Consider the following 13,755-nt stretch of genomic DNA (forward strand, 5'->3'; position numbering starts at 1 on the left):
TGACGCTGAGGGCAGCGTGGTTCAACCTGTTGAACCTTTTCGTAGGAGGGGAAGTATTGTGACGTTGTAAATTTTGAACTACTAATTAGCGTTTCGCTTTTAATTAAAATCTATTTTTGTTCAAAGTATGTTGGTGCCACCTAGCATCAAGGTGCAGAACTACGCGTGGGTCGATGTTCAGAGTTCATTCGAGCCACAATAGATGGCGTTTGCTTCGTTGTCAATTGTCGTAAAAATAAAACAAAATAATTAAATAAAACCATAATATCATTTGTTTATTGTTAAGTCATTAACAAAACGGTTCTTATAATATATCCTTAGGTTCCGCAAATATTCAAAAATGAATTGGCTTCATGATCAAACTAAATGAGAGCGGCCACACTCATCAGCGATCAGGTTGCGTCAGGCAACACCGATTGGTGAGATTTAGAATTTTCCTGGAGTCAACATGTGAAGACGAATTTTTTTCGTTCCAGGAAAATCTCACTTTTTTCGCCCATGGCTTCGCCTGGGAAAATACAATAGTTATAAAAATAAATCATCCTAACGTATTTCAATGTTTCATCAATTATGTTCCAGTTATTTTATCTTCCCACATAAATGAGGATAATGGGTTGTGGGTGGACTTCTGAAAACCATTGGTGGCCAGGAGTTCAATAGGGTTTTCGTATTTACGTTTACGTTTTACGTTTAGCTTCAGTTTTCCGTTTTAGTTTTACGTTTACGTTTTCGGCTTTCGTATTTATTTCTTTTGCACATTCACGTTGACAACTTAATTGCTATGGATAAGACTTGGTGAAAATCTTTGTAATGAAACATTTCGGTTGTGAAGAATCAAATAAATTGAGTTTTGGATCTTGGCCGATGCCGTCCAGCTACCTTGCAGTCTTCGCACCTACAAGTAAGCAAATGTTTGTATCCTGCAACAGTTTAGTGAACCTTCTTAGTGTATGTGTACAGTAAGAACCCTGTCTTTACTACTGAGCTTTTATTTTGAAACAATTTTATGAATTTTACTGTGTCATTGTCTATTCCATGCCAATGGCATCTTAAATTTAAAACATAGATCTTATGTACTATCTACCTAAGTCATTCTAATGTACCTAAATTAAGTCTTGGCATTAAGCTAGAATAACTAAGCATTATTAGCCATCATTCTGTATTAAGCGACCCCGGTAAAAGTTACATTAAAAACAATTTTGCCTAACATCTAGCAAATTTCATTTATAACACCTCATATACATTACAAGGGAGTCGACGGCTAGCTTCTATTCTTTACTAGGTAGATAGATCAAGTAAAGTAAATTAAAATTATTTTTTTTTCCTCTAATCTTTGTAAGGTGGTAGATTATTCCGTATCCGGGTATATTTCTATTCCGCCCAATTTATCACCCTTACACTGACTGACTGACTGATCTATCAACGCACAGCTCAAATTACTGGACGGATCGGGCTGAAATTTGGTATGCAGATAGCTATTATGACGTAGGCATCCGCTAAGAAAGGATTTTTGTAAATTCAACCCCTAAGGGGGTGAAATAGGGCATTGCTGTAGTCTACGCGAACGAAGTCGCGAGCATAAGCTAGTTAGTTCATAATTTATTACTTATTAAATTTAGTAGTATTCTGTAAGTATGTTTGTAGTCCGTTACAAGGAAATAAAATTCAAATTGTGTGTCAAAATTTAACAATTATTTATTACGATATTTTTCTACAAAACTTCTCAAATCTATGAGATCCTTAGGTTAGATTTAGAGGCCAGTTTTTTTATCTTGCTCTGTTTTACTAAGAGTGACAGAGAAAAAAGATTGTTCAACGCCCACTAGTGCCTGTTTTTGTCCCCCGCTGTTGAAACGTGATTTAGTTTTAATTAATAACATTAAAGCTCAACAAAGCTGCATTATGTTTGTAAATAGAAACTAATTTAGACTATTTGGTACTGTGCTATTGAATTAATATGTAGTTATGAATAACTTGTACGTGTAGTAAATATAATAACTGAGAATAAAAAAGAGGTATGAAAAAAAATCGTTGTAAGATCAAAGAACAATAAAATAAAGAGTGAAGTATGATTTACTGTACCTATACCAACATAAAAAAGAAATACAAAAAAGAATATAGAAATAGGTACAATTGGCCTTATCGCTATTCACTATCAATATTAAGATTCTCATAGTTAAACATAATGTCTTAACTATTGGTTATAAAATTTTGAAATAACATTATAACTTAAAATTAACTATTATTGCTACTAAAATATGTGATACTTACTTAATTATTTTTTTCAAAACTTGCCAAGACATTATCACATGAACGAACACACCCAACCAAACTTAAATAATAAAAAGAAAAAGGGTATAGGGAATCCATAAAAAGATCGAACAATCGGCGATCGATAAGCAAAAAGATGCAGCCGACGCTAAAGCAAACACCTGTCTCAACGGACCCCTCCTATTGACCCTTTACATATATACGAGTATTACAAAAAATGTATACCGAAGCCAGAATACGGGCTAACCAGCTGATATGGTATGACTCAACATCAGATACGGAATATGTAATATGATTTAGAATGTGGTTGTGAAATATTTTTTGTACAAAACGAAAAAACAGATGGATTACAAATTCAAAATGGTGATTAATATAGTCGTAGTAAGATCATACTTGATAAGTTACCATATTAATTATCAGAAGGGAAAACTATAAAAGTGACGACTTCTTTTTAGCAACCTTAGGACGCTTTCGTTGATCTTTGTCATCCGTAATTATACTAATATTCATTAAATTATTAAAAATGCGAAAGTGTGTGTACTTATCGGTCTGTTTGATACGTTTTCATAACTCATTAGCTTAACCGATTTCGACGAAATTTGGTACACAGATGGTCCCGTGGAGATGGATATAAGCTATGTACATTCATCCCGGAAAATCAAAGATCGTAGATGAATTCGCTGTCCTTATTGAGTAAACTGTAAACAAACTGTAAAGGAAAGGCAATCATGCAATAATAATTCACAAAAATATGATAGTCTTCATCACACTTGTGGTCTTACAAAATATTGCTTAAAATAAAGTAAAAGAAACATTGATTTGTGGTAGTTGTGTTTAAATGAAGACACATCTGTTTTTTTAAAGATTCGTCTAGTATTGATAGAAGATATCAAGTCTCGTCTTCGAAAAGATATGGTCAAAGTAAGACAATGTCTAATTGAAACAACAAAAGAACACGAGCTCTTCGGCGTCAGGATTCACAAAACCATGGGAACAGACCGGTACACCACAACAATTAACACTAGAAACTATAAATGGTGTAATTACACCCACCTGGAGATATAGTGGTTTGTTCGCTAAATTAGCGTCGAGTTGAACGAACTTGAACTTGTTGCGTTTTGTTGAACTCTTGTTCTGTGTGAAAGGTTTTTTGTAGTTCTCGGCACTCGATTGGACACGGGAAAATCTGCTAAGTTATCACAAAGCGCATCGAAAATGCTTGGAGAAGCTTGTGGTAGCTTGTGGTCATTGAAATAACTGTTGAAAGGCAACTTTCCATTACATCTCAAGCGTAAGCTCATATGGACATGTGCATTTTGTCAACTCTCACATGTGGTGCTCAGACTTTGTCTCTGGCGAACTCTTAAAAGTCCAAGCCCAGTAGTTTTGCTCTTTTTCACGGACTTCAAAAAAAGGAGGAGGTTCTCAATTCAACTGTATGTTTTTTTTAAACAAAATGTTACAATATTATGTACTTACTTAAATATGCAATACATAAGCAATGTTAGTTGTAACTATTGTGATTATTTGAGATTGAACAAGGTAGTTTCGGTGAACTGAAATGCTCTAGGAACTCCTCACTGAAGTTATAGGTTGATGGCACACATTTTAAAGTTTAGAATATGTTATGTTATGGCTTACAGAGATGTCAATATAAATAATCGATTAATATTTAAAATCAATCAAAACCGGACAAATAATAATAATTAAGATTGTCATAAAGTGACGGTTTAAAACTAGTTAATAATGGATTCGATAGGTATATAACAGTTTTGGTTATTCCTGACTTTCTATAACTGTACCTAACTATTTATTTAACAGTCCTTTCTATTGAACACAAGACATAATTTGATTCTTGTTTTATTAGGATTTTATTTTTAGAATAACCAATTTACTTTAATTTCTTACTTTACTAGCTGATGCCTGACATTATTTACCTAGATTCAGGTTTTTCAAAAATCTCTTTGGAGAGTCTCAAAATTCTTCTTAGTTAGGGTTTAGAACCTACCTGTGAATCTCAAGTTTTGAGATCTAGTGAGTTGAGATGTATGTTGATATATTATGTTAGTCGCCAGATTCTTCTTTTATAGGATTGGTTATATCTATAAACTAAACAATTGTAGGAAAAGCTTTTACCTTACCTTATTTAAACTAATGTCTAAAAAGCATAGTCAATATTACGGGAACAAATTAGTGAACGTGTACCATTTCGAACTTCAGGGTTTTGTTTATATTTATTTAGGTTAATGCATTGTCTTTAAGCTAACTGTTGGCTTCTTTATTAAAATATATTTACTACTTATCTAATCTTTATCTTTATCCTTTGAAATAAACTTTATTATAACCTTATTATTTATTATAACTTTATTATAATCAAACCCTTTATAATATTTCGTTTTCAGTTAACACATTACTAAATTTAGTCATATCTTATTGACTAAACCAAAGACTAAACTAAGTAATGTGTTTACTGAAAACGAAATATTATACAACTTTTAAATCTCTTAATTTTACTAAACTTGCGGTAGCTAAAATTATCTTTAATTTTTTTATGTATTAATTCTAGCTAAATCCAGTTTATTAATGGTAATTTTTGGTAACTTTGGTATACGGTTTGGACCAAGTACGATACTCGGTTTTTTTTACCAATTTAAAGACTAGTGCTTGGCTGCAATCAGAGCGCTGGCATAGAGATGCCTATCTACTCCACTCTTGACTAGCACCACTATTCTGATTTCTGACACAAGACAAGACAAATTCAATACTCAGCAATTTTTTTTAATAAACTTTTACAAAGTGCTTTCTCAAAGAGTCCATGGGCTGGTAATGGTATCAAGTTCAATAGATTCACGAATCAATATTCTATTTCCTGTTCACAGATTCAATGACAATTTCCTTCTCTATCAACGAGCACATCTCTATACTTATCAGATAAGTGTTTAACTATGCTATCAATCGTTTTATCGATCGAAGCCTATGATCGTAAAGTTACCTTTCATCTAGCCGCCTTATAACTGCTTTTAGCGTTTGACAGTTTTACAATCACACTGTGGCATATATCTTGCCTACCATCTTGCTAAAATATGCACCGCCCGCATTGAACCGTTGGGGTTAATGGTCTACCCATCCTGTTTCCGTGTGTGACCTTTGCGTTAATTATTATTATTAAAATGTACAGTGTAGCTATTTACATTTATTGCCAATTGAGATACCTAATTGGAAATGAAGTTATTACCTGGTCAAAGCCGGTGGCCGAGTCTTCGGTCTCCCTAGCAACTGGCAGTCTTTGTCTGTAGGATACTTGAAATAAACGTATTTTGTATTCATTCTTCCTTCTCGTACTAGTGTAATGTGGTTAATACTTTTGCAGACAATCTCTTAATTAAATGGAGAGATCTAAATCTAGTGCTATCTTTTTCCGCAGAAATCGTTATGAAACTGATAGAAATACATTTAGATTTGTCATTTTAGTTTAGACTTTAGAGAATATGTAGGTACAAAGAATGAGCCACAATGTCTAGTATTTTAAAGTACAACAGATGAAAACGTCTAAGTGCGGAAACCTGTCCAGAAAGAAAATGAAGACACTTAAGCAAGGTCAAAAAATATTTTAAACCTATGCATTATTCGAGAGATTCAATTTTGTCTATTAATACTTACTGCAAAGGGACTTGTGGCTTTTTTGCACTTACCAGAATGATTCATAATTTAACAAATAAAAAAATATACCTAATCATCAATAATAAACAAAACACGTTTAGACAGCATCATTACTTACTACATACATATTTATAGAAATCATATGTGTAAATTAAAACCCGTTATCGCTCAGAAAAAACAAATTAATTCTTATAATAATATCTGATTTTTAATAACCGCTAGGTAGTACTATTATATTATATTCTGTGCCGTTAGATCATTCGCACGTTTTATTATTAGACGATAAGCTGGTATTTTGAGTCATCAACAATTAAGTCCATATGCTAGATTATTAACTACTCTATAGTACTCAGTGAAGAACACAAGTACAAAGAAACTACACAATGTAATGGCTACAGTTTTTTACATTTCAAGAGCAATGAGGTAAGGCATGTTGGAGCATGTCTTATCATTCGAATGCTTGAACTCGTTTTAAGATAAGACGGATAATATTATATCGAAGGTCTACATTAGACATTATCAATCTATTCAATCTTAATAAACGAACACTTTATTTCAATAAACAATAAAATTAATTATCGTCATTGATATGTAAATGATATACATATATTATGTATGTATTAGGTATAGAGATAATCTCAATAAAGCATCAAAAAAATACAGTTTTTTGAAAAATAAGAAAAAGTATCACTTCTGAATCAAGAGAAAGAAATTATAGATTGAACCTGATTTAGTTTTTTATGTAAGAGTGAACTATATAAATAAAAAAACTGATAAACAATTTGACGGGCACCAAGTATTAAAAAAATGTAGGTAGTTCCTGAGCAAGGGATTGGTCATTTGAACGGTGAACTAAATAAAATAATCAGAAACGTTATCTATGACATGATCATACAAATATACTGAATTATTGACACAGTTATGGGAGTAGCTACACACGATCGTGCCAGTCGTGAGCGTTGGCTTGGACAAAAAACATTTGAACAAATAGACGGCCATAGAATGCTACTTCCAAGTTCCAACTTACTCGAAGTCGGCCGCGTAGCATTCAAAAGATATAGAATCGACAATAAGGTTTCTCTTTAAGGGCCGGAAACCACAGTTGACATTTGTAAGTGTAAATTCACCAGATGAGTAAAAAGCTTTTCATATATTGTTATTAAAAAGGAAAGTCAGTAATGGTAATCAGACAAAAACATCTAAGATGTAAAGATGCAAGGTTTTTCCTTTAATTTTCATTAGTTAATAAGTTTTTCAAATTAAATCTGCGACTTTCTCTTCTAGTCAAAAAATTTTGCCATCCCATCCAAAAAAAATATTAATGAACTGTCGCAACTACACGCAATAATGAAATTAATATTGTTAAGAAACACATATAGACGGCAGGGTCCTACAAAAGCACTATGGCACAATTTACACCGAACATAGTAGCAATTTATTCAAATTGAACACGTGAAATAATTGAGTCGTGCTTAATTCTATTCCAAAACATTATCTAATATGATCTTGTTTCAGCCTCTATTGCTTCAAAATAAGACAAAATTTTGTCGCATTCAGTTTAATTCACATTCAAAAGTTATAGTTTGATAGCACATTTTCTTTTATAAATCTAATAATTTTTAATGTCTTAGATTTGGTTCATTTACTTTTCGTGAATAAAAATTTCTCAAAAACAAAATAAGAGCCTACCTCTACTATAAAAAATTTCTTTATTAGGAGTGGCGTAAACTACCTTTAAAATTAAACCCAACGGTTTTCGTATTGTGACTAATATCCTCTTTTATCCCATTTGGATGCAGTGAAAGCTTATTTGGACCATTTGAGGGATAACGCCTCACACTAAGGTCATTTAGTTGCACTTTATCTGGCTTTGCTTAATCAAATCCGTTAATACTTTTATTGATATTAGTATTTCGAAATCTTGACAAAAGACCGTCGACCGTACTTACTGGAGTGGAAAAGGTTGTAAATTAATCTTACTTTATTTGTTACACCTACACGTGGTTGAACATATTATGTGACTGTTGTTAAATTGAAGTACCTACTTAACTTAAACATTATCCAAAAATGAAAACGGGATTTAAAAACATGATTCGATCACTGAAATATGTGTTTTTATAAGTATGAATCAAGACTTAACGTCTTTAACGACATTTGACTTAAAAGATTTTTGTAAATTCAAAGATGCCCTAAAAGATACAAAATTATGTCGCCAAGGACATTTTCACAACATCAAAATATCCTAAATTAATCAAAATATCCTAAATTAGGACCTCTTACAGCTCGTCAAATGAATTAAAAGTCACTTAGTCACACTGTACTAAATTTTGTATGTACGTGTACATACAAAATTTAAAAAAAAATGATTTAGAGCATAAAAAACAAAGCTGTAATAGCCTAGTGGTTAGGACGTCCGCCTTCTAATCGGAGGTCGGGGATTCGATCCCGGGCCTCTAACTTTTCGGAGTTATGTGCGTTTTAAGTAATTAAATATCACTTGCTTTAACAGTGAAGGAAAACATCGTGAGGAAACCTGCATGCCTTAGAGTTCTTAAAGGTGTGTGAAGTCTGCCAATCCGCATTGGGCCAGCGTGACAGACTATGGCCTAAACCCTCCTCACTCTGAGAGTGTACCCGTGCTCAGTAGTGGGCTGGTAATGGGTTGATTATGATGATCATGAACATAATTATGACCGTGGAGCAACTACCTTGGAACAAGTCTTAAGAAAAGTCACATTAACGCAACGTATCTAAAAGGGCAAAAAGTTAAAAGGCGTGAAAACGATCCAAATTTGGTATACAAAAGCAAATAAAACTCAAAGATTCGAATAAATAAAAGCAAACGTTTTAGATATAGCATAGATAAAACTATTTAGGGAAATCGGGCCATCTATTACTGTCATGAAACGGCTAACAAACAAAAAGGTGAAAAAGTTAACAATAGAGACTACTGGCTCATCATTTGCTTTATCAACGCGGGGCCTCATTATTTTATTTGACTTTATATGACTGAATAACTATGTAGTATAAAATAATATGTGACTTCACTTTGAATAATTTACTTCCTGAAATTATTTTTTAGTTGACCAGTCTTGTTACTCAATCGATGTTAATGTTATGACAGAATACAAGAATGTTATTATTTTACACGTTGATTAACATAAAATTTAACGAGTCTTTAAGTTTTACTGACGTGAATTGGATGTTTGTGCATTTAGCAAAATAACGTTCACTTCAATCGTGTTATTAACAAATGCTGTTTACGTATGCTTACGTCTTTGAAGAAGATTGAATGTTTAATCTTCTTTTAATCGGTAGAGGAAGCTTTTGGAATGGTTTTAAAAACATTTCAGAAAATTTTGAAAATTTTAAAGCGGACTTTTAAAAAAGAGAAGGTCAATCTCAATTCGGTGCGTATATTTATTTTAGAGTTAAATACTAATGTAAAATGAATAGATCAGATGATAATATTTGTTTTAAAATTAAATTCCATATATTTTTTGTAAACTATGCAGGTAAGTAAATAATTAATTAGATTCGGAATGAAATATAAAAAGGATTTAGAATTGAAATGGAAAATAGCAATCTTTATGTGTGTGGCCTATAAATAAATTCTTAGAGAAGTCATTAACGATTGGACTCAGGCTGACGGATGAGATAACTACGTCAAAAGGAATGTAAGTCGTATTTGGGTCATCAGTGAACGCGTGAAGAATTGTGCCCTTAATTGGAGAAGCCCATTAGAAGGAACAGATTAATAACAAAATTACACTTCTCAATTAAAAACGAGATAAACAATAATTAAGTTTTTTAATGTACACGATGTCCGCGACTTTATCTGCGTAGATTTTCAAAAAACCACGTGAACTCTTTGATTTTACGGAATAAAACATCTGTATCAAATTTAGCCAAAATCCAATCAAAATTTGTTAAAGGGTTGGACCGTGAAAATGTAACGGATAGCGACACTTTCCAATTTTCAATACTAGTATGTATTGGGAAAAATAAAAAGCCTATAATATGCTTGTGGTATAAAAGCACGGAACAGATTTCTGTTCTGTGTATTAAAGCTTATGAATTAAATATAACAGAAACATTCCAGGAAAGATTACCAAATTTTCAGTTTAGCTAGCTAAAATTAAACAAGCCTAATTACTTCTCTACATAGTATAAAATAAAGTCGCTTCCCGCTGTCTGTATGTATGAACGCGTAGATCTTTTAAAGTAGACAACGGATTTTAATGCGGTTTTCAACTTTAGGTAGAGTGATTCAAGAGGAAGGTTTATAGGTATAGTTTAATATTGGTTTGTGTTAATTTGTTTTAATATGACGATATTTGAACAAAATGTCGGAAGAATTACTCCTCACTGACACCACCTTAGTATCTACAATGCACGCATGCGAAGCCTGGGCGGGTCGCTAGTCTTAACTAAATTACAAGATCTGAACGTGAATAATCTTCTATTATATTTAAATAACAATTTTCGAAGAATGTTAAAACCACAAGCTTATTGCAAGAGGCAATCATCTATGCAGGTAGAGTTCTATGAACGCCGACGAAACTCACACATTGCCCGCATAATGACTTTAGCCTGCCCTTTCTAAGGCTTTACTTTAGATAGAGATGGCCATACAGGTCCTTTTTAGCCTCGGGGCCAGGCATGAAGACTTGTGCTTTTGCTTTTTATGTGAGATTTCTTGTCTATTATTAGATTTTGCTTATTAAGAACAAGAGAATATTAATAGTTATTCTTAATTTATAGACATCGTTCGTTATAATAAAAACGATTTAGATTTTTGTTCACCACATAGATTATTTATTTTATTGTTATCATTTAACATCGTTAATGAAACTGGATTAGTTCATAAAGTTATTTTATCATTCATTCCTTTTCGGTCTTTTTTATGTCCTGAGTGCTACATATACAATAGACGATTAAAATAAAAACCTTTTTAATGTTTCGTACTTATGTTGATTACCTTAAATTAATTGACCGTTTAAAAAACAATTTATTACCATGTAGGTTGGTTAACATACTTTAACCGAAATTGTATGACCTCGTGAATCAGAATGAAAAATTGCAAACACAACCTAACTATTACTCATTGATTCTTCCCACGTGTTGTTAAATCACATTTTATTACGAAATCAGATTAAACTGAAATTATTAATGATGAAATATGCGTAAAAAACACAAAAAGTAAGGTAATTAAGTTGCCTAGAACAGACTTTCTCGTATTTTTAATTGATGAAAAAGAAAATAAAGCTTTAAGTTGAATAAATCTTGCTTTAAAAGATCATGTAAGTAAGTTAATAAATTAAAGAGAACAATTAAATTCAATGCGGCATTTCTTTATCAGTTTCAAGAGTAAATGTATGCATAATTAATTGCATTAAGAAGCTAACTATAGGTACAATAAATCGAGACATCATCGATGAACTTTATTAATTGTCGCGTATTAATAGCCGTCTTGACTCTTGTGACATCTTATCATTTGAGGCACGTTGCTTCCTCAGTATTGCACTTACCTCGATGTAAATTGTAAACACCACTGAAATAATTCTAATTAACATTCCTTATACAATAATAACAATAACATCCATTCCTCGGGAAAGTGGGAAAGTCATTTTTGTGGGAATGAGTGTTATATAATATTTTATAATAAATCAATCACACAATCAATTTTAGACTTGCCTTTACACAAGTTTTAAAAATTTATTAAAAGTATGCTTCAAAAAAAGCATATTATACAGTCGAGAATTATGTACTTAAATGATAAAAAGCTTGGATTTGACTCGCTCCAGCAATGCACGGGACTGCAATTGCTTGTAAACCATGGCATAGTATTGTAAATTAAACACTTAATAAGAGCAACCGCCGAGTTTCTTGCTGGTTCTTCTCTGTACGAACAACATTCCGAACCAGTTGTAAATTAAATTATTTGACGATTCAAAAGCATTTGTAAAAGTTTACTTGAATAAAAATATATTCTATTCTATTCTATACAAATACAAAATTAATATCAACAAAAAAATCCTTACCTAGGCAACTGAGATTAATTTTCTCATCCACGGAGTCATCGTCGTTAAAGTATTCCAACTTTTTAGAATTCATGTTTTAATATCTTTTTCACTCAACAAGTTAACATTTGCACGAGGTCACACACTTGGTCTGGCACAACACTTGCACACACGGAAACAGTTCGAGTTTTTTGAAAATGGAATCGGTTGTAACAACGGTTTTTTTTAAATGTTCGGGAGACCGGCGCGCGCGCTGGCGACTGATACGGACCGAGTCAACGACGCGAATGGTTCGCTGTTTGAACTGAATGAGTGACGCATGACGCCACGCACACATGGATAGCAGCGATAATCTGATTAGTGCCCTTTGCGATTATTGTTCTATTTTCCATAATGCCTTTGTGAATGAAACGATTTATTGTTTTCCGTGTTTAGTGCGGTCGAACGTTGCATTGTTTTCGCTATTTTTTTGAAAATTAGGAGCAGTGGGGTGTATTTGCTTTTAATGAAGCTAGGTAGGTACTAGGTAGGTACCTACCTATGATAAATTGTTTTGTTTGTATTCTATAAAGTCAAAATGGGCTTGAAATATTTTAACAAATAATTCAACACCTCTTTTATATCGTACACTAGTACTTAGGTAGTTTTCAAATATCCTGTTTAGATGAGTAGGTATGTCATCATCATCATCACCATAACTCCATAACATCAATTTAGTGTTGAAGAAATTTTCGACCTGGTTCTTCCTTCACCTTTCTACTATCGTACAGCAAGGCATCGCCAAGGTCTGCACGCGTAGGTACGTAGTCAAAATTCCGCGAGTACGTACGAAGCGATTTGCCTCCTCATTTCTAATTCGAACCGCTAATATATATTTGGAACACCCTTCCAGCATCAGTTTTCCCCTCCAATTTTGGGTACCTTCAAGTCAAGAGTGAATAGGCATCTTCTAGGCCAGCGCGCTCCATCTAGACTGTCATCACTTACCACCATCGTCTGATTGCAGCCAAGCGCTGGTCTATAATATTAAAAAAAAAATATCATCATCTCAACTCACAGCTGGCCCACTACTGGGTATGAGACTCCTCCCAATATGAGAAGGGTTTAGGTTCACCACGCTGACAGATGCATATAAGCTGACTTCACAACTCGACACACCTTTGAGAACATTATCTATCTATGGCATGCAGATTTCCGCATGATGTTTTTCTTCACCGTAAAAGTAAAATGTAATAGGTAGGTACCCAATTATCACGCATCGAGTTACCTACACATTATTGAATCTATATATCTACCTAATCATAGATTGACTGGGAACTTTTTGTACAAATAAGTTAGGTAGGTACCTACTTATTTAACAAAAAGTGCTAACTCTACAAAAAAGCTCTACAGAGAGAGGTTTACAATTTACATTTAATTATAAATTTTACGCTGTAGTGATTCTTATTTTTAGGAGATTGATTTCAACTATCATAGGAGACTAATGATTTTAAGCTTATTTCGTGGTATAAAGACATAATTTAATGTAGATAACGAGTACATACCACGATTAATTTGATGTTTTTATTTGTCAATAATTCAACCCAATTGCACGGGTCGGGAATCGTGAAATTAATCGTGGTATGTACCCGTTATCTACATTAAAATATAGTATACCTAGGCACAAGCTGATGCCGATGCTGCTGATTTAGGGTTTTAAAAATCCCGTGGAAACTCTTTGATTCTCCAGGATAAAAAGTAGCCTATGACCCTCTCGTCTTAAACTATACATAATATGCAATCACGTCGACCCGTTGCTCCG

At 33.0% G+C, this 13,755-nt stretch overlaps 1 protein-coding gene across 3 annotated transcripts in view; it reads right to left on the reverse strand.

Annotated features, from left to right (window-relative positions):
- rols (rolling pebbles) overlaps positions 1–13,755 on the reverse strand; it is a 324,504-nt gene that overhangs the window by 195,261 nt on the left and 115,488 nt on the right. Inside the window, exon 1 of one of the 3 annotated variants that reach the window (XM_069501899.1) lies at positions 11,976–12,223. The exons of the other annotated variants lie outside the window; for them this stretch is intronic. Coding sequence (XP_069358000.1) covers positions 11,976–12,048 — 73 coding nt within the window. The 5' untranslated portion in view covers positions 12,049–12,223. Of the gene's footprint in view, positions 1–11,975; positions 12,224–13,755 lie in introns of those variants that run through there. 3 annotated transcript variants of the gene reach the window in all.

The sequence above is a fragment of the Maniola hyperantus genome, chromosome 11, assembly GCF_902806685.2.
Source record: "Maniola hyperantus chromosome 11, iAphHyp1.2, whole genome shotgun sequence".
In the NCBI taxonomy this organism is placed as follows: Eukaryota; Metazoa; Arthropoda; class Insecta; order Lepidoptera; family Nymphalidae; genus Maniola; species Maniola hyperantus.